General features: G+C 36.8%; 1 protein-coding gene across 4 annotated transcripts in view; it reads left to right on the forward strand.

The window, feature by feature from the left end:
- The window catches only part of ARHGEF10 (Rho guanine nucleotide exchange factor 10), a 244,523-nt gene that overhangs the window by 118,895 nt on the left and 99,638 nt on the right, over positions 1-25,990 (forward strand). For 3 of the 4 annotated variants that reach the window (XM_036752754.1, XM_036752756.1, XM_036752758.1), the window contains 4 exons: positions 1,353-1,445; positions 8,815-8,985; positions 11,643-11,788; positions 23,820-24,004. In XM_036752754.1, the coding sequence (XP_036608649.1) occupies positions 1,353-1,445; positions 8,815-8,985; positions 11,643-11,788; positions 23,820-24,004 (595 nt within the window). The remainder of the gene's footprint in view (positions 1-1,352; positions 1,446-8,814; positions 8,986-11,642; positions 11,789-23,819; positions 24,005-25,990) is intronic. The other variant, XM_036752755.1, reaches the window with a different exon arrangement.

Consider the following 25,990-nt stretch of genomic DNA (forward strand, 5'->3'; position numbering starts at 1 on the left):
CTTGTCTCTGCCTTTATTGGCTTTTTGCTCCCCATACATACCCTCAGTGTTTAATTAAGGTGTGATTGCTGCCCCATTTCCCTCTTCCAATTGTGATTTTTTCCAGTGAGTACCCAAAGAATGAGGTATACCTGCCTTTATTTCATAAATGCATTATCAGTTCAAAACTTTAGTAAGTGGCAAAGCTCGTATTTGAGCCCAGGTCTTCTGTTTCTAGTTCTAGCATTTTTTTCTATTGAGTAGATCTACCCAAAAAGCATACTTGCCTTATTTAGGCCAAAACACTTTTTTCCCCATTACTAGCAATATATATATACACATATTATAGTATGCTATACACACACACATATACACATACATATGTGTGTGTATACATATATACACATATATACATACATATATATTATACACACACACACACACACACACATTATAGTATAGGGGAAAGAACATTGAATTTGGAATTAATAGACCTTGGATTTGAATCCTAGGTCTGCTATTTAATTACCCATGTGATCATGGAAATGAGGTGATTGAACTACATGTCCAAAGTCATTTCCACTTTAAATCAATGATCCTCTCAAAGGGATGATTTGTGAAGTACTTTAAAAATGTTTGTTGAGTTTAGTTTAATAATGTTTAGACAGCAATAAAAATAACTCATTTCTAGAACACTTCAAGGTTTACAAAGTACTCCTTCACAATATCCCTGTAAGGTAGGTAGAATCAGGAATACTTGTTTCATTTTACAGATGAACTCTGAGGGGTTAAAGGACTTGCCTGGGGTCACACAGCTAGTAAGTGGCAGAGCTGGAACTCAAACCTAGTTCTTCTGGCCCTAGATCCGGCTCTTGGCACTAGACCATATCGCAGAGATCCTGTAACTTTTAGATGCTATAATGCCCCATCTTTGTATATTCGGATTTAGTGGCACATCCTTCCCATTGAAAAGTTTGATAAAGATTAAAATGAATTTGTGACAAATGTAGAGATCCTAGGAAGCCCCCTATTCTGTAAAGGCAGGTTGGAGAATTGTTATGGTCTGTTAAGCATGAGGCAAGGCAAGTTATGAGGCTGATGAATTATGACCCTTTGAGTGCTGTGAAAAATTCTCCCATAACAAAGAAAAAAATGTTTTGTAACATAAATGTTGGTGAAAAATTTCTATTAGGTAGAACCTGTTACTGCATTAAGAAACTAATAGCCAAGTCCGTGAACATCAATGAGTTCCTTCCTCAACCATTTAGTTTCTGTCCTCTGTAGAGAGCCTTAGGGATTAGAAAATTGCTTCCTCAAATCAAATGTCAAGCAGTTTTAGAATGGAAATAAACAGTCTAACCTTCTTCTTATAGCAGTGCCAAGAATCAAGTCCTGATCGAATTACCCTCTATGGTTTGATGATGAAGCCAATACAACGCTTCCCACAGTTTATTCTCCTCCTCCAGGTAAATGGCAGTTATTCCACTTTCCCATAATACATCTTTTAAACGTCTTTTAATCTTTCCAAAATGAGGAGGTCTTCTCTCTAATCCCTATAGGTGGGGGAGGCTGATGTTCCTATTAAATTGTGGATAATATTGAATATCAGGCTGTGAAGACTGGAATTTTTTCAATAAATAATAAGACTCCTTTGAGGTCTCCATTAATGCTAGTGTCTTTCCTTCGGGATTTTTATTTCCAATTAAACTGTATATGTTTTCTTTGTACAGAATTATTTGCATGTTGTCTTCTTTTTTAGATTTTAAGCTTTCTGAGGGCAGGTGCTATTTTTTTGCCTTTCTTTATATCCCTGGGTCTTAGCATAGTGCCTAACACATATTTGACACTTAAGTGCTTGCTAACTTGAGGTGATTGGAGCTGTATCTAAGGAATATTAGTATGACACTGGAATTGAATGAATAGGAGGAGGACAGGAGAGAACAATGTCCTAAAAGCCCAAAGAAAAAAGATGGTGGTCATCAGTGTCAAATGAAGAAGAAAAATCAGGAGAGTGAAATGTCATGGAAACTGAAGGAGGAGCTGATGAAAGGTGTCAAATGCTGTCAACAGGCCAAAGAAGATGAGCACTGAGGAAAAATCATTAGTTTGGTTAAAGAGTCTGTTATTGTACTTTCGAGAGAGCAGTTTTCCATTGTGAGTGGGAGGGACTGAAGCCAGCTTGAAAGGAGTTAGGAAATAAGAAGAGAGAGGAAGTGAGGTTGGTGAATACAGACAAGTCTGTTAAAATTCTGATGAGGGAGAGAGGAGAGATGGGGAGAGTGGTGAGAGAGACAGAGAGGCCAACAGAGACAGACAGAAACAGACATAGAAAAGGCATCAATGAGGTTGCAGATTTTAGAGGATTTTTTAAGCTCTAGGTAAGGGAAAATCTAAGCATCTGTGTAGATAGAAGAAGAAGGAGAGATTGGAGATGTAAGAAATAGAAGGAATAATTAATATTTAAACTGAGAACTTTTGTTGAGATCAAATTATCTACAAATTGATGAGAAATTTTAAGCATTTCATTAGCAAAATATTTCTTTAAACTTAGGATTAATGTATTGTGCATTTTGCTATCTATAGAAGAATGGTGGCAAAGGGTCTATTATGTACAAGTTTGTAGCACATAAGCATCTCTGAAACACCTCAAAAGGTTATAAGACAGAACTGAAAGGAGATCGTTTACCTTTATAAAATAAATGGGCATGCTTATTGAACATGATCCCTGATGGTTTTCCACCCTGGTGGTTTAGATTTATACTATGTCCTAATTTCTCTTTTGTTATTACTCTTCAGATTCAATCAGCTGCTCATTTTAATTAAACCAAATGGACATCGGGTAGGTTTTCTGCTTATTAAAATTGATTAGACATTAATTAGTTGACTCAGCCTTAGGCCTAAATTGGTATTTGGGAAACACTGCCAAGAAGTGTCTTTTTTTTTATTAAAGTTTTTACTGATGACTTTTGTTTTTTATATCTCCATAGTTTTCTCTAGTATTCTTCCCCATACCTTTCCCAGAGAGTCATCTCAAAAAATAAATAGCTTTTTAAAAAATATTTAATTTATTTATTTTCAGTTTTCAAAACTCATTTCCATAAGTTTTAAATTTTTTCCCCCTCCCGTTCCCTTCCCTCCCCAAAATGGCATGCAATCCGATATGTGCTCTACACATACATTTCTATTAAATGCATTTTCACATGAGTCATGTTGAATAGAAGAATTATAATGAATGGGAGAAACCATGAGAAAGGAAACAAAACAAAACAAAACAAAACAAAAGAGAAGAGGCTGCTTCACTCTGAATTTGGACTCCATAGTTCTTTCTTTGAATGTAGATGTCATCTTCCATCATGAGTCCTTTGGAAAAGTTTTAGGTCCTTGAATTGCTAAGGGCTAAGGGCTAAGTCTATCAAAATCAATCATTGTACATTGTGGTTCTTACTGTGTACAATGTTCTCCTGGTTTTGCTCACTTCATTCAGCATCAGTTCCTATAAGTCTTCCCAGGTTTTCCTGAAGTCCGCCTGCTCATAATTTCTTATAGCACAGTAGTATTCCATTACATTCATATACCACAACTTGTTCAGCCATTCTCCAATTGATGGGCATCCCCTTGATTTCCAGTTCTTGGACACCACAAAAAGAGCTGCAATAAATATTTTTGTACATGTGGGACCTTTTCCCATCTTTATGATCTCTTTGGGATGCAGCCCTAGAAGCAAATAGCATATTGAAAAAGTCTAAAAACATTCAATGTACACCTGTGGACTTCCCACTTCCATGAAGGGGTGGGTTGGGAATGTCCTCTTATATTTCCTTATTTGAATCATGTGCAATTTAATAATTTTGCCATATTTACTTTTGTTTTTTGGTGTGTGGTTGTTCTTTCTATTTAAACTGTTGCAGTCAGTATTTTCTACTTTTTTCTTGGGTCTACTTATTTCAACCTACATCAGTTCATATAGATTTTTCCATGCTTCTCTGGATTCATCACATTCGTTATTTCTTACAGTATAGTAATATCACATTCTTGTACCACAATTTGTTTAGCTATACCCCAGTCAATGGGCATGTACTTTTCATCCAATTCTTTTCTATCACAAAAAAGCACTGCTATGAATATTTTGGCATATGTTTTGACTTTCTTCTTATCAATGATTCCCTTTAGGGTCTAAGCCCAGCAATGGAATCTCTGGGTCAAAAGTTATAGACATTTTAGTCACTTTACTTGAATAATTCTAAATTGCTTTCCAGAATGTCTGTACCAGTTCATAGATCCATCAACAATGCATTAGCATGCTTATCATCCCACAACCAATCCAACATTGCCTATTGCTATTTTTTGTCATCTTTGCCAATTTGCAAGGTTTGAAGTGAAACCTCGGAGTTGTTTTGCTTTGCATTTCTCTTGTTATTAGTGATTTGTAGCATTCTTTCATGTGGTTGTTAACACTTTGCAATGCTTTTGAGAATTATTTGTTAATTTCCATTGACCATTTATTGGAGAATGCCTATTAGTCACATATTTGCACATATAAAAATATGTGATGTATATATTTATATGTACATACATATTTATAAATTGTTTGTGTAAGTTGGATACCAAACCCTTATCAAAGAAATTTGATACACCAAGAAGTCTCCTTTGATGAGTACTTTTAATTGTTCCTAGGATCATAGATTTAGAGCAGGAAGAGACCTCAAAAGCCATCTAGTTTCTTTCCATTATTTTTCAGATAGCCAGGGTTCTTTTTTACTGAGTCACTATGACCAGCCTATTGTTTTGAGGCAATTCTCTTTCATCTCAGTTTATGTGAAAATTTTATTTATTTAAGAACTCAGAACACACTGCTTATCAAAGGAAAGAAATGTACAACATGAGGTAAAATGGAACTAAAGCTCTTTTCCACTCCTACAGCGATGGACTATACCTATATTTATATCTACCTACCTATCTTTCTGTCTATCTCTCTCTCTATGTCTCTATATCTATTGCTGCTCCCCACCCCAGCTCCCTTAAAGAGCCAAGTAGCTGTGTAACTCAAAAAGTGGTAAATTGGAGGTCCAAGAAAGATCTGCATTCAGATTCTACCTCTGATACTACCTATATGAGCCTGGCAAGTCACTTCACATTTCTGGGCCTCACTTTCCTAAGACATTTTGTAAATCTCAGAGCAGGAGTTCTTAAACTTTTCTTTGTCATGGACCCCTTTGTTTGATGAAACTTATGGAGCCCTTCTCAGAATAACATTTGTTGCCTATATTCATAATCGGAGGAAAACTTAGTGAAAATGAAGATGTAATTTTTCCCACCTTAGTTTTCAGGACACCACCCCCACCCCCACCACCGAAATTTATCTGGAAGGAGAGGCTGTCTGTGGATTCTGGTTTAAGAAACTGAGCTGGTAACTTGTCATCACAGTGGATAGAGCACGGGGTCTGGAGTTAGAAGACCTGTGGTCAAATCCAGCCTCAGACACTCACTACCTTTGTGACCCTAGACAAGTCACTTAACCTCTGTTTCCCTCAGTTTCTTCATCTGTAAAATGAGGATAATAATAGCACCTTCCTCTGAAGGTTGGTGTGAGGGTCAAATGAGATAATATTTGTAAAGTGCTTAGTACAACATCTGGCACATAATAAGCACTATCTAAATATTAGCCATTATTATTAACGTCTAAATAGATATTATTTTATAATGACAAAACTCCCAAGTCTGACTTATTCAAGTTGTATATATTTCTTGAGGGATTGAGTGGTGTGTTTAACAATACCAAACAAAAGCAAAAACTGAGAAAAACTTGCTAAATCCCAATAGATATTTAGCATGTGTTGGATAAGGTAAGTGCTTCAAGGCTTCTCACTGGAAGTCTTCATGTAAAGGCTAGATAACAGTCTATCAGGGGCTGCTGTTAAGGAGATGCTGAGTCTGATATTTTTCCAGCTCCATCCTTTCTTCCCTTACCCCAAGGTCTTTGAATGTAGCAAGTGCTTAATAAATGCTTGTTAAATTGAACAGAATATACATGCCCAGGTTTTGTGATTCTATGACCTATACCAGAGTTTCAGGGAGTAACATAATAGCTTTTGGTGTAGCTGAAAATCGTTGGCATCCTTTGATGGGCATAACATAAGACACTTTTGCCCAGTCTGTGTAGATGTGCCTTTTCCTGAAATTCTTAGCCTTTTTGCCCTAAAGATACATTGGTACAACAGACAGGGGTGGTGAAGCAGGCAGGGGATCTTATAAGCATAGCATCATATGAGTGAAGCTGTCAAAGCTGCTTTCAAACAGAAGCACTCATACAGACGTGGCTTCAGTAATTCTGCCACTAACGTTATTGGCTTTGGATAACTTCCTTAAGCATTTCTAGAAAGAATCTGTTGATTCTGTCTGGCCCAGGCTTGTCAATTGATACAAAAATTTGCTTGGTGCTTTGAGGTATTTTTAAATTCAGTCCTTTGGGAGTAGATCCTCATGGAAAGAATACTGGGTTTCAAGTCCCATGGAGTGGGTTCAAATCCTGGATTTGTAATTTACTATCTGTGTGACCCTAGGGAAGATAGTTTCTCTCCTTTCATCTCTGCTTTTCTCATCTGTAAAGCTCCTGGTTTTAGAGTAGATGATATTGAAGGCCCTCTAGGGCCTTGAATATTGAAGCACTCTAGGTCTTATGATGGGCTTCTTTTTCCCAAAGAGTTCCATATGATACACACAGCACACTATGGAGATAATAATAACTCATTTCTATAATCCTTCAAGGCTTATAAAACACTTTCCTCATAAATTCAACTTTTCCTTAGAGATTTAACCATCATTTATGCAGATGAACTCAGAACTATATATCCAGCCCTAGTCTTCTGACTCTAGCTCTGAATCTCCTGCATTCTGCTAGATATCACCCAGATGTTCCACAGGTATTACAAACTTAGCATACCTCAAAACAAACAATGTATCTTTCTCCCTAATATACCTCCTCCTCTCAACCTCCCTGTTTCTGTCAAGGGCTCTGCCATTCTTACAGTAACCTAGGTTCAGAAGTTCTATCCTCAGCACTTCCTTCTCACCCTACATATGCAGTCAGTTGGCAAGTCTTATCTTGTCTCTTACATCTGTCCTCCTTTCTACTCATACCCACCATTCTGCTACAGGCAATCATCACCTCTTGCCTGGACAGTTGAAATAGCCTCTTATTTGGTCTCCTTGTTTGTCCTCTGCAATCTGTCCTCCACACAGCTTCCAAATTCAATTTCTCAAGTTCAAGTCTGACCATGTTACTCCCCTGCTGAAGGAACTTCATTGCCTCTAGAATAAAATACAGACTCCTCCATTTGATATTTAAGGTCATTCGCAATCTGGTTCCAGCCTATATCTTAACCAGATTACTCCCCATCTTATATGCTGTGGTCCAGACAAACTAGGCAACATGCTGTTGTCCATATTCTACATTTCATCTCCTACCTCCATTGCCATTCCCTGCCCTCTTAGCCTCCCCTCCCCCATGCCTAGAATCATCTTCTTCCTCACCTGTCTCTTTTGAAATCTCAATCTCCCTTCAAGGTTTAGATCTGGAGCCACCTCATTTACAAGGACTTTTCTGATCCCTCTGCTTGTTAAATGGGCACCCTACCTCCTGAAATCACTTCTGGTTTCTCTTAGAGATACACCGCATTTATTGACCTCTGAACATGTTTTATCCCCTCTATAAAATGTGAACTTTATGTCTCTTTTTTGTGAGGGTGTATATTATCTCTCATTTGTATTTGCATTTCCTACTCCCTAGCACTGTGAATAGTAGAAACTTAATATTTATGGGTTGATTTTTAAAGATTATTTTAGATGGGGTTGAGAATAAGCTTGTCATGTTCAGTTGACATTGAGGAGACTATAGTGGTTGGAGTGAGGCTTCATTTTGGAGAAGAGCAGAGATCAGGTTAGAAAGGTATAGAATTACTGTATGTATCCTTGAATATGTCTCTTGCCTGTCCTATGTTAAATTGATATTAAGCATTGGAGAATACACAGCATAATCCTACAAATAGTAAATGGCATATTTTTAAAAATCAGTCATTTGAAATAGAACACAGTTGTTTCATGGAGGAGTGTGTAAAGTGTAAAAGTGTTTGTGAGTCATCATACAAGGCTGTAGCTCTATTCATGAGTCCCCAGATATACCACACAGACACAGGAATAGGACAGCATTGCATTTGCTGGTAGAGGGAAGGACACTAATTTTAACATGGTCTCAGTGGAGGAAAAGTTAGTGCTAGGGTTTTGTAAACAATATTCTGGTGAGCAAAACTTCGGAAAGGAACTTGTTTCAAAGATTGCATAATGCCATCTAGTATTCTTACTTCTTATTCAGTACATAAAAGCCATTGCTGGGCTTGTATTTGCAGCCTTTCCAGTTTGGTAGGACCTGCCAGACCTTTTGCTCCTCTGGCGTAGCCTTTGAGAACCCAGACTCCCTTCTGTCCCACAATGAGCCTTCAGGGGATGGCTTTAGGCAGAGAATCAGTATTCATTTTATTATAAAAGACTAGCTATTTTTTCTATTAATGATGCCATTGCATAAGCCATTGTTTCTTTTCCAAAAAGGCTGCTTGCATGTTCAGCCAAATAGTGATTCACTGGAGGCAAGTCTTGTTCCCAAGGTGCTTGATTTATTTTTCTCTAGAAGCAATTAATGTCATTTCCTTCTTTCCCAGGAGTCATGAATAACGCAGTTGTGGGGGATGAGAAGTTTCTGGAGGATAGCAGTCTACTTCTCTTTCTTTGTCAGGAGCCATCATACCTTTCCCTCTTAGCTCTATCATTTTTTTCCCCCAAAAGGACATGTTGAAGAACACCACAAAAGGACACCCTGACAGGCTACCCCTGCAGATGGCGCTTACGGAGCTTGAAACATTAGCAGAGAAGCTCAATGAAAGAAAAAGAGATGCAGATCAGCGATGTGAAATCAAGCAGATAGCAAAAGCCATAAATGAAAGATATCTGAACAAGGTTGAACACATTTTTTTTTACCTATATCCTTAGACTTCTGCTTTCTCTTTATGTACCAATGTACTGTAACTTTTTTAGAAAGTTTTCACTAATATTTTAAAAGTCACCATATTCTTTTCTCTTTCAAAATATGGTCTGAAATAACAGCCCAAAGCATTTGCTAATTTTTTAACTAATCTTTGTCATATTTGCCAGATTTCCAAGAATGATATGCTTTAGTTTTTTGGAAACAGTCCCTAGATTTAAGGGCTTTTATGTTTTAAAGAAAAAAACTCTTCCAAGTAATCTAATTTTCTTGAGTGTTTGGCTAACTTCCTATAGGACCTACCTGGTTAGTGGACACCTGCCAATTTGCATACTTTGTTATGTATTATTGAAAATTATAAGGAATTTTTTTTAAAAAGAGGCATTTTATCTTTATTCTAGGCATATGAGTTCTTTATTGCCCTGTAGTTTTTTATACTATCTTAACCTCCCCCCCAATTTTACATTATATCATGCCAAGTAAGAGCCTTTTGCTTTTTACAGATCACCATTATTCTCTAATGTCTATTGATTTTATCACTGTATTTGTCAGTATCTACATACTATATAAAGAAAAAAAAATAACATTCTTGAAATTGTCCGCATGCACTTCTCATTTAATACTTGCAAGTATGTGGCAAATGCCAGAGAACTTTTTTCGTTTGCAACACTGGGCTGAGTACCTGTGTAGATGTGCAAAGCAAAGAAATAATAATAATATAACTATTGCTTTTCTTTGTAACAGTTTTATTATTTCCACAGCCATGTCTAGACAGTGATAGAATGAAAATGTGGAACCAGAGGACCTAGGTTCAAATCCTTGCATGATCTGACACAAATCATATCACCTGTCTGGTCTTCATTATTCCTTCATTATTCCTCACTATAAGATGAGAGTTAGAGTAGATGATCTCTCAGGTCTCTTCAAGCTCTAAATCTTATGGTCTAGTTATTTTTAAAATGGGATCAGAGCACTTATTCTTTAGGATTTTTGACTAGACTACATAGGATCATAGATTTAGAACTGGAAAGGACCTTAGAAATCATCTACTTCCTTCCTCTTTTTTAACAGATTTTAACAGAAACCAAGGCCCAGAGAGGTGAAGTCCCACTCATTTATCACAGATATAGCAAGTGGCACACCTGGGATGTATGGAATTATAGAATTTTGGAACTCGAAAATTGCTTAGAGAATTTCTATTTCAACCTAATCATTTTACAGATAAGGAAATTGAGTGAAAAAAATAGGTCTTGCTCAATTCTTAAAAGCATAGGAGTTAGAGCTCATGTAGTACAACTCTTTATAAATGAGGTGTCTGAAGCTCAGGGACGTTATGACTTGCCTATGGTCATATAGAAAATCAATATGTCTGTTCCTCTAAAAAATGTCATGACCTGCATTTGTGAGTGTGGGAAGCTTCTGGCCCACCAGAAATCCAAACAGAGTTCTGTTTGCTAATGTTCTCTAAGACTTTCCTCTCCCAAATCCAAAAAGTAAAATGGCCTTAAACTTCAGAGCCTTCTTCAAATGATCAGCTCATATTTAACACTCAGCCACTTTACCACATAAACCTCTAATGATTTTAGTTACTGGAAGAAACATTGCTGAATAATCAACTACTTATATAGCCTCAAATTCTAAATAGACTGTGGAACCCAATTTGGTTGTGCTAAATTAAATTGCTTATCTAGGGTTTTCCATTTTGTTAATTATTAGCACTGGGGAAGCAACAGTAAAAGTGGTTGCAAGAAAATGTTTTATACTGATATGTTTACCATTAGACAAATAGAGGAAGGGCTACTTTATATCAAAGTGGTTTGGGAATGAGGCAATATATGTATAATGGAAAACTGGTTTTGGAGTCAGGCAGTCTAGGTTCAGATCCTCATTCTAACACTTAGCTAGAATTTTTGTGATAGGAAGGTCACTTAACTACCCTAGGCTTCTGTTTCTCATCTGTAAAATCATGGCCTCCAAAGTCTCTTGTAGTTCTCAGGCTATATTCCTATGAATCTATGGATTATGTTTACAATTTAAATTTTAATGTAAGAGATCAAGAAGGAAAGCCCTTTTATTTTGTAGATGACATAGATGATTCCTACGTCATTTCACTGATGTACGAACATCCTTCAGTATAGACAAAATGCACAAATCTTGCACAACAATTTAAAAATTTTGAAAGCAATACGTTTCATAAAGTAACAGTGTAAACAAGGGCTTGGAAGTCTAACTGATGGAGTGTTGATTTGGTGAATTAGTTTAAACAGAATTGTTGGGCTAAGTGGTAGGTAAAAATAAATGAATTATTCCTTTTCTCAAGTTTCTGTCAATTTGGCGGTTTGTTTTTAAAGGAAAGATTCTATATGCCTGGCTATGAAAATACCTGTTTTGATAACGAGCAACTTCTTTTAATACTGTCTGTCACTTGCACAATTGCAAATAAATACATAGGGCATGGATTTGTGAGCAACTAGGTCAGCGTGGCTTTTCTTTAAATCTTTTGAGAAAGTTATACAACAAAGCAACGATATGAACAAATATAGTCTACCGTGATATTTGTATGTGTTTTTCCATTAAATGGTTAATTGTAATGAATTATTATTATTTTATTTTGAATATTTTGAAATTTTAGCTCCTCAGCAGTGGCAATAGATACCTCATTCGTTCTGATGACATGGTAGAAACCGTTTACAATGACAAAGGAGAGATTGTCAAAACCAAAGAACGTCGACTCTTCATGCTGAATGATGTGTTAATGTGTGCTACTGTTAGTGCCCGGTAAGTAGGAGTCTGAGTGATCACATTGTCTATTTGAAATTATTCTGTCATAAACTCTTTGTATATTTAGGATAGGAGTTGGAGTTCAGTGATAAAAGACCAAGGAAACTTCCTTTACCAATTTAGGTCAGCACCTTCTCTGCAACCTGCTTAGCGCACTGAGAGGTTAAGTTACTTGCTCAAGGTTACCCAGCCGGTATGTAGCAAAAGTAAGATGTGAACCTAGGTCGTCCTGACTCTCAGGCCAGCCCCCTATATCCACTGAGTCATGCTCTTCTTTTTTAATAATTCTCTCATTTTAGATATAGAATGTTAGATTTGGAAGGGAGATGCTTAGAGATCATCCAATCTAACCTTTTCATTTTACAAATGAGGAAACTGAGGCTCGGAGAGAGGAAATTATATCTCCAACATCACAGCTAGTAAATGAAAAAGCCAGGGCTAGAACCCTGATATTCTGACTCTAATCCCATGTTCTTTTCAATCCATTCCAACTCTCATATTCTTTGAGCTTTTTGCAAAACATTGTGATCCATTTAGCTTATCTTCTACTTTTTCCCTTCATGCTCTGTACTCCAAGCTGGGCTAGTTGACCCTTTGTCCTCTCAACATGGCAACATAGCTTCCCACGTCTATGGCTTTGCTCATGCTCATCTCTATCTTGGAATAACCTCCCCTGATATGTCATAGGTTTACTTCCTTCCCAATTCTGTAAAACCCATCTTAAATGCCACCAAATTTTCATCAGCCTTCTTGAACCTCTCTACTGTTTAACAGCCTTTCCCCTTGGGACTCAAGTGGTACTTTTTTTTTTTTGCATCGCTCTAATGAGAAAGAGGCAGCATGGTATAATAAAAAGAATAACAGGTTTGAAATCAGAGATTCCGGGTTCTGTGTCTTAGTACTGATATAACTTTGGGTAAATCATTTTACCTCTTTCACCCTCAATTTCCCTATCCACGAATTGGGTTAAACTAAATTATCCTTAAGTTCCCTTATGTTCCTAAATCTATGACCCTAATTTTGCTTGCCATGAACTGTTAGGATTTATGGTTACCCATGTAACTAGATTATAAGGTATTTAAAGGCAGGTACTACATCTCATCTAAATGTTTTATTCTCTCCAGCACCAACCATAATCCTAAACACTGTAGGTACTTGAGATAATGGCTAAATGATTAGACATTATTATAACATAGATTGCTCTTTTGCGCATTCAGTCTAAATTATTTCTAGTAAGAAAGTAGGTAGTTTGGAAGGTACATTAATGCTTTTAGGGTCTTTTAACATTTAACACCCACTATGTGATTGCCTATTTTTGAAATGTGCACATGGACAATTTCAGAGTTGAGAAATTGGATTTTGTTCTTTTTATAACCCTTGTAAATCCCATTGCAGTTGTTCTTCTTGGTCATTGCCCAACTTCTGTCACTCCAGCTGCTTGCTGCACTCAATACACTTTATACATATGTTACTCTTGTATACTTACATTGGATATGTTAATATTTTATGTTGAGGGTAGATAAACAAGAAAATGGGTAAGATCTTTTTATTTTTGAAAGCTCTTCATGAAAATCTCATTTATGTATGTTATCATAAATTTAGGATTTGTTTTACTCTAACTAGGATAGTTGGGTGCTTTCAGGGGCTTTAGAAATAGCTACATAACCTAGCGTGTTGTGGCAAAATTGAGTCTAGTAGAATCAGTGTCACTGTAACTATTATATCCCATTTTAACCTTATTCTAATGTTTTCACTTATTTCATTCTTATAGTCTCATTCTTGCTGTATTTTTATTTTCTAATTTTATATAAACTTCTCAACTATTAATCTATAGAGACATGTTCTTCTTAGTTCATCAGGCTTATATTAAGTACTTGCTTTGGGCAAGGCACTGTTCTTGGCACCAGGAATGCCAAGATAGATAGAATATAGCTCCTGTTCTCGAAGAACTTCATACCCAACAAAGGGAAGGAGCAATAGAAAAAAACTGTGACACAAAATGGAGTAACAGGTAAAAACAAAGGGTTTTGGCAAAGGGACACTTGAAGATGATTACTTCAAGTATTTGAGGAAGGAGGGATCATCTTCATCTGAAGATCCAGAGTTGTCAAGGAAAGTTTCATTCAGCACTCTGAAATGTTTTTTCTGAGAAAGACCACGACTACCTTTTTAAAAAAAATTCCAGTTACTACCCAACTTTTATTTCCAAACTCGATCCCTAACTCCACACAAGTTTGGGAGTGTGAGGTAAAGAGAGAAGTGGAAGAAAAAAACATGAATATTGTTTTCAAGATGCCTCAAAATCTAAACATGGGGAGTGGAAGGGCAGAAAAAGGATCTAGGATTGGGGACAGGCATGACCATTGTATCCCAGACAGTGGCCAGTGGCCAGCACAGAACAAGGTAGGAAGAGGAAAATAAGAGGAAGGTTGAGCCCTCATTGAGTCCCTAATGCTGATCTTGGCTCAGATGTCCCCATTAGGCATAGGCATGCATGGAATGCAGGGCTCACACTTTAGGTGAGAGTGGGGAGCACAGGTAACCACTAACACATTTGTTGACTTTTATTCTCTCTTTATTCTTTTTTTTGCCATTTATTGGTAACAATTCCTTTATATTTGTTCTTGACAACACATTGATCTATGAGCACAGCTATGCTATAAGCTGCATAAAATGAAATTATAATGCATAATTTTATTTGAAATTCTCAAGACCTCTTCATGTAGAGAAAGTATGACTGTTACTTTCCTACGTTGGGATATACCTGAATCTGTCAGACTAAGTCCTGTGGAGAAAGGAGTTTACTTAGACTTTAGAGCTGGAAAGGGTTGTTGGAGGTCATCTAGTTCAATTTTCATTTTACAGATGAAGAAACAGATTCATAGAGATTGAGATTTACCTAGATTGTGGATAATGAATGGCAGAGCTGAGATTTGACATGATGTACTCTGACTCTACATCTGGTACTTTTTCTTTTACTATACTACTTTGCTTCTCTCAATCCTAAATTAAACTCCTTTAAAAAACCAGTTTTCAGATGAATATTCTTTTTTAAAAAAGTGCTTTCTTAGAAAAATGTGATTCCAAGTTGTAAAATTCTATCAAGAAATTCTTGCCAATATTTATTTCCCAACATTATAAAATATGTCCAATTTTAATGCTATGAAGAATAATTGCATTTTAGTACTTAAAGGGCCTTTAGAGACAAAAAATCCCTTTTTACAGATGAAGTAACTAAGGTCACAAAGTTTGCAGAACTGGGATTTGATGCCAGGTCCTCTGACTCTCGAACTGTGTTTTACTATGTTTTACTATGTGAGGCTGCCTCTGCAAATGGAGGGAATACTACCTGTAGACCGACCAGACCCTCTTCCTGCAAAGAACATCAATTTGCCTTTAGAAGATTTCTGGTAATAATGTAGTTAAATTACACATACCTTTTTAAATTCAACAGATATTGGCTTCTTCATGCTTGGCTCCTTTTGGGGCCAGTAGAAAACAGGTTTTCCTTCCATTAATTCTCATGTGCACTTGAACTATTCCTATAATATCTTGATTTGCTATCTCATAGTCTCCTACCTTTTCTACCACTGTGGGATGGAAACTCCTAGACCCATTATTATGACTCCCTGACATCATCAGGTTTTTCTTCAGATAATACAATAAAATGTGAAATAAAGATAGTCACTGATGTTCTTTTTTAAAAACTCCCCTCTACAAATACTGAAATTTCAGGCTAAAGCATGTGGTATACTATAGTTACTGAACACATCAGCAAACCCCTTGTTTTCACTGTTAAATTATTTTATAATGATTCCTCCCACTCTCTTGACTCATTTTCAAGGATTCTATCTCCCTTTTCTTCTATGTATTCTACTGTGCAAGACTTTCTTTCCTGACAGTGACTTTATTCCTCAAAATGGTTTATTTTTGTGGGTAAAAGTAATGGGATAAACATAGATCTTGGAGGAACTTGGGAGACACTTAAGTCTTCATTTTATAGATAAGGCAGAGAGAAATTAAATTATTTTTCTAGGGTCACAGCTAATAATTTTCTGAGACAGTATTGAAATGCAGATTTTCCTGATTCTGCCTTCAGTGCCATAGCATATCATGGGGACTGTTGGTGGTGTTTTAGTCAGGTTTTTTTTCTTTCCTCTATGTTAGGTTTTTCACTATGTCTTTAAACTGCACCCCCCCCCCAGCCCCTCCTCCACTTCCCCCATACCCCATAGAACCATGAGAGTTTAGATCCAAAAGTTGGCTTGGGGATCATGTAGTTCAACTCCATTTTACAATAAACATGAAGAACAGAGAAAGTAATGAATTAGACAAAGGTACAAAACTGGTTATTGGCAAGACTGACTCATAGGCCACTGGGGTTTTTTAGTTGTTTATTTTGTTTTGTTTTTAGTTTTTCCACAGCTGAATTCAGAAGCTGATTTATGTTGGTTCTTCAACAATTCCTGAATTACTTAAAAGATGTTTCAATTGAAATGAAATCCCTCTTCATTAAGTCTTCCAAAAATACTCCCTTCCATGGCCCACATTTCTTTTCATATATTTCCAGAGTACACATTGTTTTTACCTCTCATTTGACAATTAATGTTGTCTTGCGTGTTTTCATGTATTGTACTGAAGTTTTTTTTAGTTCATATATTATTTAGTTTTTCATATATTTATACCCTATCTCCCCCAGTAGACTATAACCCACCTGAGAGAGAAAGGCAAATGTTGGCCTGATTTTTTAAAAAAGGAAAGGAAAATACACTCTGCAGATTATAGGCCAATGAACTTGACTTTGATTCCTGGGTAAGTTCTAGGCATGTTACCAAAAAGGTGGTTAATAAACATCTTAAAACAGAAGTAATGATCATAAAGAGCCAGTCTTCTGCTGTTCAGTCTTTTTATCAAGGACTTGCTAACGATTGGAGCTGTCCAAAAGTGGAATGGAATGCCTCTATAGAGATGGTCAGGTTGCCCTCTCCCCCTCACCTTACTGCCTGCCATTAAAAGTCTACAAATGGAGAATGAGTGACTACCTGGTAGGCATGTTGTAGTTGATATGATATGGGTTGGGTTAGAGGTATCTTTCAACTCTCAAATTCAAAGAATCTCTGAGGGACCATGCCTTTTATTTCTTTTATAGTGCCTTACATAAAACAGATGCACATTAAAGATTTTTCCTCAGTATTTCTGCAGCGTGGCACTGTTAAACACTCTTGTTTTCTTGTTTTTCTTTACCTTTGGAGCTCCTAGCATTGATAGCTTTTGGATATCTACTTCTGTAACAACTTCTCTTTTTCCCAATGCTTCTAATTATGAGTATCCCCTTTTCCTCAGTCCTGTTTTCTTTGTTCTCTATTCCTTCTTTATTCTTTGGAGCTTTTCTCCACTCATATGCTTCAATAATTATCTCCTCTAGTTGATACTGAAATGTATAAATGAAGTTGTGATTTCACTCCCTTTAAGTATAGCCCTATATTTCCAGCTGCCAGCAGTAATCTCCACCTGAATATCTTAAAGATCTTCAATTCAGTATGTCTCAAGTGGAACATTTGATTTTCCCTCAAAATTCTTTTACTTTTTCTGACCTTTCTATTTTCTATTAATGTCACACCATCCTGGAGATAGATAGACAGACAGACAAATTTATTATGAACTTACAGTGTACCAAGAACTATTCTAAGCATTGGGTATACAGAAGAAGAAAACAAAATAGTCCTTCCTCTCAAATAGCACGTGGTCTAAAAGGAGAAGATAACACTTAAGCGAAAGGTTGGGAGGGTAGCCCCATGGAGGCAAGGCTTCTGTTGAGGAGTTGAAGTCTGTTGAGCTAGTTGAAATGAGAATGAAATGAGTATGACTGAGGCCCCTTAGGTCATGGAAAGAGTTTTGGATTTGGGATTAGGAGACCTGTGTCTGTTTCACTTCCAAAGTAGTATGGAACTAGATTGTAGAGAATCTTAAGCGACAGGTTATGGTCTGTATTTTTTTCTAAAGGCAAAAAAGGAGACATTGAAGATTTTTGAGCAGAAGAGTGATATATTATCATACTTGTTGATTAGGAAATTATTTCAGCTCTATGGAAGATAAATTGGAGAGGAGGAGACAGTAGAGGCAGGGAAACCAATTAGAAGACTATCATAATTGTCCAGATTAGAGGTTATTGGGTCTTGGGCTGGGGTGATGTCTTGTTAGTGTAAGTAAGTGAATAAATTTGAAAGGTAAACTGTGGATATAGAATCAACAAGATTTGGCAGTGATTGGATATGGGAAGTAAGGGATAGGGTGGAATCTAGAATAATTCTGAATTTACGAACCTGGGTGATGACTGAAGGAATGATAGAGTCTTCAACAGAAGTAGGGATATTTAGAGGAGGGTTGATTTTGAGGGAAAAGATGTCCAGATCCAGTGTGGACCTTTTGAATTTCATGAGATTCTCAGGTAGAGATATCCATGCAATTCATGATGTAGGACTAGAGTTCAGGAGAGAAATTAAGGTATTAGATTAGATGTCAATTTGAGTAATTACTCCATGAGAGTGAATGAAGTCACCAAGGGAGAGGTTAGCAATAGAAGTGAGTCTAGGATGGAATCTTGAGACACCCAAGATTAGAGGTTGAAAGATAGTGACTCAACAAAATAGACAGGAGTGGTCAAACAGGTAAGCCAAGAGAGCAGACTATGAGATACCAAGAAGGGGAGTTGGAGGGAAGGGTTGCTGTGGAGAGAGATTTTGCAGGATGAGTGAGTAATCAGTAGTGTCAAAAAGCCTTAAAAAGTCAAGGATAAGGACTGAGAAAAAGCCATTGGATTTAGAAGTTAAGGGATTGTTTGTTAACCTTTGAGAGAACACTTTCAATAGAGTGTTATGGGGAAGAGACTTTATAAACCTTAGGGTGCTTAGGCAGGTGAGTTGTTGATGATGATAAGAATAATAATAGAATAAGTGTTTGAAGGAGTTGAAAGAATAAGAAAATATTTGCTCACAATAAAAGAAGAAGAAAAATACACAATCAATCTCGGAAAGCAAATGTTCCTGGGGGTTCCTTCCTAGAACCACGCATGGTATTTGTTGGATGGAGCATTCAGACCATTGTTATTTAAAATAACATTTAGAGCCAAACGTTGCCTTCCTAATCATTCATGTTTTATGGTCAGACTAATTTCAGGGAAAAAAAAAAGAAAAACAAAAAGCTCCAGGGTACACATTGTTGTTGTATAGCCTCTCGCTCTGACCTCAGATATGCTAATGATCAATTTTTTAGGAAAGTCAGTCAACAATTCTCATTGATGCAGATCATACATTTTGTATCTTCACAAAATGAACCTTTCCATGTTGACTTTCTCTAATAATATGTGAAAGCAAAAATACCATGTTTTCTATAGAAAGTACCATAGTCTTGACAGCTTCTTTTTTAAACAAATCTACTTTGAAAGCTTTATATTAAAGCACAAAATTGGAATTTTCTATTTCGGATCCTACCTCTAGAATAAGGGTTAGGAGACAATGTCCATGCAGGGAGCAAGGGAGAACTTGTGGTGTAGTGGAAAGAGCACTAGAGACTGAGAGGAAAGAGAGGGTTTCAGTCCATTCTGCCACTTGTGTGATTTTGGACAAATCACATGGAACTTCTGAGCCTCCATAGCCTCTAATTTTAAATGAGATGATTGAAAAGGATGGTCTCTGAGGTCTCTTTCAGTTCTAACAATCTATCATTCTATAATCCTATGACTTTTTTTTTTGAAATTTTATTAGTGTAGGAAATTCTCTGTGAGAAAACTTCCTCTACTAAATCGAGTCAGCAAATGGTCTGCAACATAGAGCTTTAAAAGTTTGCTGGAATTTGGAACAGTTAATTGACTAGCTCAGGATTATACAGCTACATTGGACTAGAATCCAGTTCTTCCTGCCCCAGAGGTCATCTCTATACACTATCCCATACTTCTTTTCACTTTTATAAATATGTTAGGTCAACATGGAGACATAGAAACATAGAACCAAAGTCAATCTTGCCCATCTTATGAGTGAGAGTGAAAAAATGAAGGCATGGTATTTTCCAGATAAATAGAGAATTTCTTTAATAGTCACTTGAAAAATTGATCTATTTTGGAAAACATAAACTTGGATCTCAGGACATGATGTGAGAGACAGCTTAGTGTACCATCATGCACGCTGGACTATCAATCATTAAAGTGCCTACCATGGCACTGTACTAATTGTGGATGATACAAAGATGAAAATGAAAGAGCTCCTGCCTTCAAGGAGCTTATATCATAAAAACTATAAATCAGAAGACATAAAGTTTGGTTTGGTTTTACTGCTTGCAAGTTATGTGACCTGGGAAATATCACTTACGTTCTGTGGTCTTCAGTTTATGTATGGGGCATGGTGTATTCAGGGAGGAATAGCACCTCTGGTGTGAGGACTTGCTCAGTCCTTTTCAGGGCTGCTCATGCCATACCCTGGTAAACCATCTCAGCAGATGGGCCAATCCAGGTTGAGGGTAACTGAGAGGCCTCATACCTGTTGGGGAGTTAGCAGGATGTCTGCCCCAAACATGTGAAGACTTTTCTGTAAGAATGGGCTTATGAGAAAATTTGTTCCAGTGGCCATAAAGGTGGCTAGAGCAAGCCCTGTGGAGGGCTTAGAGCTTGGTCATATATTGAAGATACCAAGATCATTCACTGCATATGGGACCATTGCCAGTCATCTTGATTTTTGTCCTGCCACTGTACTTCAGTGACTCAGGAAGAGAGAGTGAGGCTGACAACTTTGTGCAACTCTGGTCACTTAAGTCCAGTTCATCTCATGATGTCACTGGTCCTCTTTGAAAATGAAGGATGAACAACAACTACAACAGTTTCGTCATCCATAAAGCAGAAATAATCCTACCTGCATCCGCAGCAGGTTTGCTCTGAGGATCAAAAGAGATCATGTAAATGAAAATGCTTTATGAAACTATATAAATGTAAGGGATAGTGCCATATCCTGTCTCTTTCCACTCCTAGCTTTAAAGCCTCCTTTTGTATATAATCTTCCCCTATTATAATGTAAGCTCCATGTTGGATAGGACTCTTTCTTTTACATGTATTTGTCTCAGTAGCTCAAAAGAAACATTTAGAGACGTCTCCACTCCAAATGTTCATGTAAACTATTTGTGCCTGACCTGTGGTAGAGCCTTCTGAGCTCATATTGGTCTGATCAGCAATAGTCAGACACATTGTACCTTGACTCCAGTATAGTGATGTCCTTTGGTCCTCTTCAAGAAGGAAAGACAACAACCAACCAGTCTCCCTGGGGCTTAACATAGTACTCGGAACATAGTAGGTACTTAATAAATGCTTGAGGTGTAATGAAGTCATAGTGGAGAGAGACCTGAACTTGAATTCAGGAGAGGCCACAATTCAAATCCTGGCTCTGACAATCAATCAACAAATATTGGTTGTTTACTACATTTCAGGCACTCTGGTAGACTCTATTGTAGATGTTACAGATACAAGTGCAAAGACTGAAAAAATTGCTGCTTGTAAGAAGCTTGCATTCTAATGGGGGAAACTATAAGTACATATAAAACTGAAGAATGTAAATTCCTTGAAAACAGGGACTATTTTTTTTGCTTATATTTGTATTCCTAGCATTTAGCACATAGCCTGACACATAATAAGTACTTAATGCAATGGATCTCTATCTTTCTATAATCTATCTATTTAATTATATACAACATAAATATATAAATATATACAAAGTAGTTAAATAAAAGGTATTTTGGCATGGAATGCCTTAGTGTTTGGGGAGAATCAAGAAAGATGTCTTACCAAAGATGATATTGAGATACTCCCACATTCCCTCCAAACCATCTTTCACTTAGATGCCAAGGTGATTTTTCTCAAGCGTGGATTTGGGGGCAGCTAGGTGGCACAGTAGATAGAGCACTAACCCTGGAGTCAGGAAGACCTGGGTTGAAAATAGGCCTCATACACTCACTTAACCCTGATTGCCTCAAAACACACACAAAAAAAATCAAGTACAAGTTTGACCATGTCATCCCAGCCTCCTATTCAGTGACCTCCAGTAGTTCTTATTTCCTCTAGTATCAAATAAGTATCAGCCTCTAGTATCCTATGACATTTAAATCTCTTCATAATTTGCCTCTTTCTACATTTCCTGTTGTCTTTTGCTTCACTCTCAACTTTATTTGCCAACTAATCTGGCCTACTTTCAGGTCCTAGAACATGATACCCTGTATTCTTGCCTTTGCACTGACTCTCCCCTTACGCCTAGAATACTGTGCTCAGTGATCACCTCTGTCTCTTAGCTTCCCTGGCTTCCTTGAAGACTCAGGTCAAAGTCTACCTTCTTGCAAGAAGCCTTCCCTGGTCTGTCCCTCACCTCTAGCTGCTAATGCTTTCCCTTTCAGATTACTTTCCTTGTACTCTGTATATGTCTGTAGGAACTAGTTCAAATCAATTCAATTCAATAAACATTTATTAAGTATCCACTATGTGCCAGACACTCTGGGGATATAAATAAGAAAAATAAAGACAGCCCCTGTCCTCCAGGAGCTTACCATCTAATAGGGGAAGACAACACACAAAAGGAAGCTGAAAAGGGGTTGTTTGAGAGAACCAGGAGGTACATGGGGAAAAGTAATCTCATTCATTGGAGTAGAAATCAAGCAGAGCTGTAGATGAAAGTGGAGTGAGCTGCAAGTCCAATCCCTGCCCTCTGTAAAGGAAGGCTTTGGGAGGAGTTTAGTGCTGTACCCTCCAGCCCTCTGATCAGAGGAGGGAGGAGGAAAGAGAGGCACATGGGAAGATGTTGAGTATTAGAAGTGATCAGCTTATCCTGGAGGAGCATCATGTCCCTTGGAGTTGAAACTAAGCACACCTGCAGATGAAGAGTGGAGTGATTTACTGGTGATTCACATGTTGTCTCCATCATTAGCAGGAAAGCTCCTTGAGGGCAGGGATTTTTGTTTGTTTGCTTTTACTTTCTTTGTAGGTCTAACCTTAGCATAGTGTCTGACATTATAGTTAGCATTTAATAAATCCTTTTCTGATTGATTGATAGGGATGATGAGCCAGCAAAGAAGACATATACTAGCTCTGGGACCTTGGGCAAGTCACTTAAAAACCGCTCTGAACCTCAGTTTTTTCCTCTATAAAAGGATAGTAGTGCACTTTATAAATCTCATACTGAAATTTTAAGTGTCTCAAAAGTCTTAGTGCCATTTTAAGCTTTATTAGCTATTAAATATGTATTAGTAAAATTATTAATGTTAACACTAGCAATTAATAGTAATCTTAATACAGAAAGAATGTATATTGATAACAGCTACTGAATATATATCAGCAGCATTATTATAGAATGAAAAAGAGCACTTGATTTAGAGCCAGAGGATGTGGCTTTAAATATCAGCTCTGCTATTTTTTACCTAGGTGACCTCAGATAGGTCACTTAACTTTTCTGGGCCTCAGTTTCCTCATCAGTATAATTTGAACATTGCACTCATTGGTCACTTAGATTTCTTTCCATTCAAAAATCTACATAATGTTGTAATCTTATGATCATAGAAGAGTGACGGTGGTAGAATTTTTGTTTAAAGCTATGACTAAGATACATGTAAGAAATGGTCAGCTAATTTTCTGACCAAATAGAAATTTATTACCCTGTAATTCTTTAGTATACTTGAAATTCTTCAATATAATGGTCAGCATAGGGCCAGCTCATCCCTTTTAGTAGATAATTAAACATTAAGTTGAGTGTTGTAATGCTTTCTGAAGAAATATGTAATTTCACTATTATTCCTTCTGTTTTCTGACTCAGAGCTGGAAAGATTCCTCCACCCTCTAATGTACTTGGAACCCAAATACAGAACCACATGGGGCTTGTTCCAAAGAAAGACAGAACCCCTATAATTTAACAGCATAAACATCCCTTATATGCATGCCCTCTGTGACAGGAAATGCCATAAAACATATAATTAATAATATCTCATAAAACTGTTCTGATTCTTTCAGCACTTCACACGAAAGCAGTGGGGCTATATCAACCAGCCAAAGATATTTATTAAAATGGAGTGTTCCTCTTGGACATGTAGAGGTCATAGAATACAGCAGTGGTCAAGGAGGCCAAGGAGAAAATAGCAGATACCCTCCAGCGCATTCCACTGAAAGCATTATTGTGGTCGCCAATGCCAAGCCGCGTAAGTGATAGTCTTAATATTCTTCAAAGCTTATGATTCTTTTCTGCCCTCCTGACATGATTAGGTTCTCCTCTCCTTACCACCACGTTCTTTAGCTTCTGATTGAGTGAGGATGACATTGCAACAATGTTTGTTTGCAAAATGTTGGCTTTAGCATATAACACTATGCATTTAGTAAACATAGGATAAGATGGCCTGGTGAGTTAATTCTTCCCATTGAATCAGATGTTCCCCTGTGCATTAGCTTCTTTGTGATTCAGCTATGCTGACTCTCCCATGTATATGTGCTAATTGATATTTATTTAATGGTGTAGGAAGGATAAATCTCTTTTTCCCATTTGCTAAATCTTGGAACACTCTTTTATCTTGACCTTTGATTCTGATGAATCTGTGGTCTCATCAGTATGGGTACTGTTTCCAGTAGTGAAGATAGCAACCTAACCACAGCTTTTAATCCTAGGTAACTCTTGCCTTTTTCTTCCCATAAATCAGCCACAGCAGGGTACACCTAATGTGCTGAAGTCCATCCTCGAGATCTTTTGACCACAAGGATATCAATGAAGTATACAATCTAGCTCTTATTCTAACTAACCGAGCTCCTTCCCTGGCTTTATGTCTCTTTGATGATATCTTTTCTGCCACTTCTGCTCAGTTCTGTTGTGAATATGCTATAGTCTATTTGTACCTACCATGAGTCTCCATTGCCATTTTGGTGATCCTCAACTTTAATTGTTTAGAGACCATGATATTCTATCACGTAACCACATTCACAGGAAAATGCTGGGGCTAAAAATGTGGGCCTTTTGTTTCAGGGAAAAATGATAAAAAGTTAAAAAAAGATTTTAAAAATTTATTGTCATTACAGTGTTCAGATTTCTCTTTGTATCACCCTTTCCTTCTCTTTGAGAGCTATCCTTTAAAGAGAAAAAGAAGAGAAAAAAAACCCATCAGAACATCAATATATTAAAGATTCTGATTCATTGTTACATACTTGTTCCCCCGCCCCCATCTCCTCTGCCAAGGAGAAGGGAGAAAGTGCCTTTTCATACCTCATCTTTGAGACCAAGCTTTTTTTTTTTATAATTTCCCAACATTAATTTTTGATTTGTGGTGATAGGTTTTTCCATTTACATTGCTGTAGGCATTGTATGTGTTATCCTGGCTCTGTTTATATTGCCTTGCATCAGTTCGTGTAGATGTTTTTCTACATATACATACATACATACATACATATATATATATATATATATATATATATATATATATATATATATATATATATACACAAGCCATTTAAAATTAAGCATGTTAATTCTTTGGTAGCTTGACTGACATAGCACTAATTCTGAAAATTAATTTAGGCACTCTCTTTCTCTCTTTTGTTAATATGTTTTCAGAGATATTAATTTTCTTCTGAGAACTACTTGGCTATATCCCCAAAATTCTGAGATGTTATTTCATTATCATACTTTCACACAGTTGTTAATTGTTTCTGTATTTTGTACTTTAATGTACTCATTATTCAGGATGTTATTATTAAATATGTACTTAGGTCTGTATCATTTGATTATTTTTCCTCTACTAATCACTTTTTCCCACATTATAGTTTGTAAAGAATTCCTGTCTTTTAAAGTTTTAGTTATAATTTCTCTTTGCCCTAGCATATTGTGTGTGTGTGTGTGTGTGTGTGTGTGTATTTGCAGTGTCAAGAAATATTTATATTCTTTAATACATATATATATTCAGATTACCTTGAGTCTTTCAAATTTAACTTTTTCCCAGCAGTCTATTTACTTCTCTACTTTACTTTTTGTCTCTATTTCTGTTTGGTTTGTCCAGCTTTGAAAAAGGAATGTTAAAGTCTCCTGTCACTCAAATCAAGAAGCATTTATTAAATACTATTTCTAAGGCACTGCTAAGCATTGGGGATATAAAAGCAAAAGTAAAACAGTATCTGCTCTCAAGGAACTTGTATGCTAATGGTGG

Source organism: Trichosurus vulpecula, chromosome 3, assembly GCF_011100635.1.
Source record: "Trichosurus vulpecula isolate mTriVul1 chromosome 3, mTriVul1.pri, whole genome shotgun sequence".
Classification (NCBI taxonomy): domain Eukaryota; kingdom Metazoa; phylum Chordata; class Mammalia; order Diprotodontia; family Phalangeridae; genus Trichosurus; species Trichosurus vulpecula.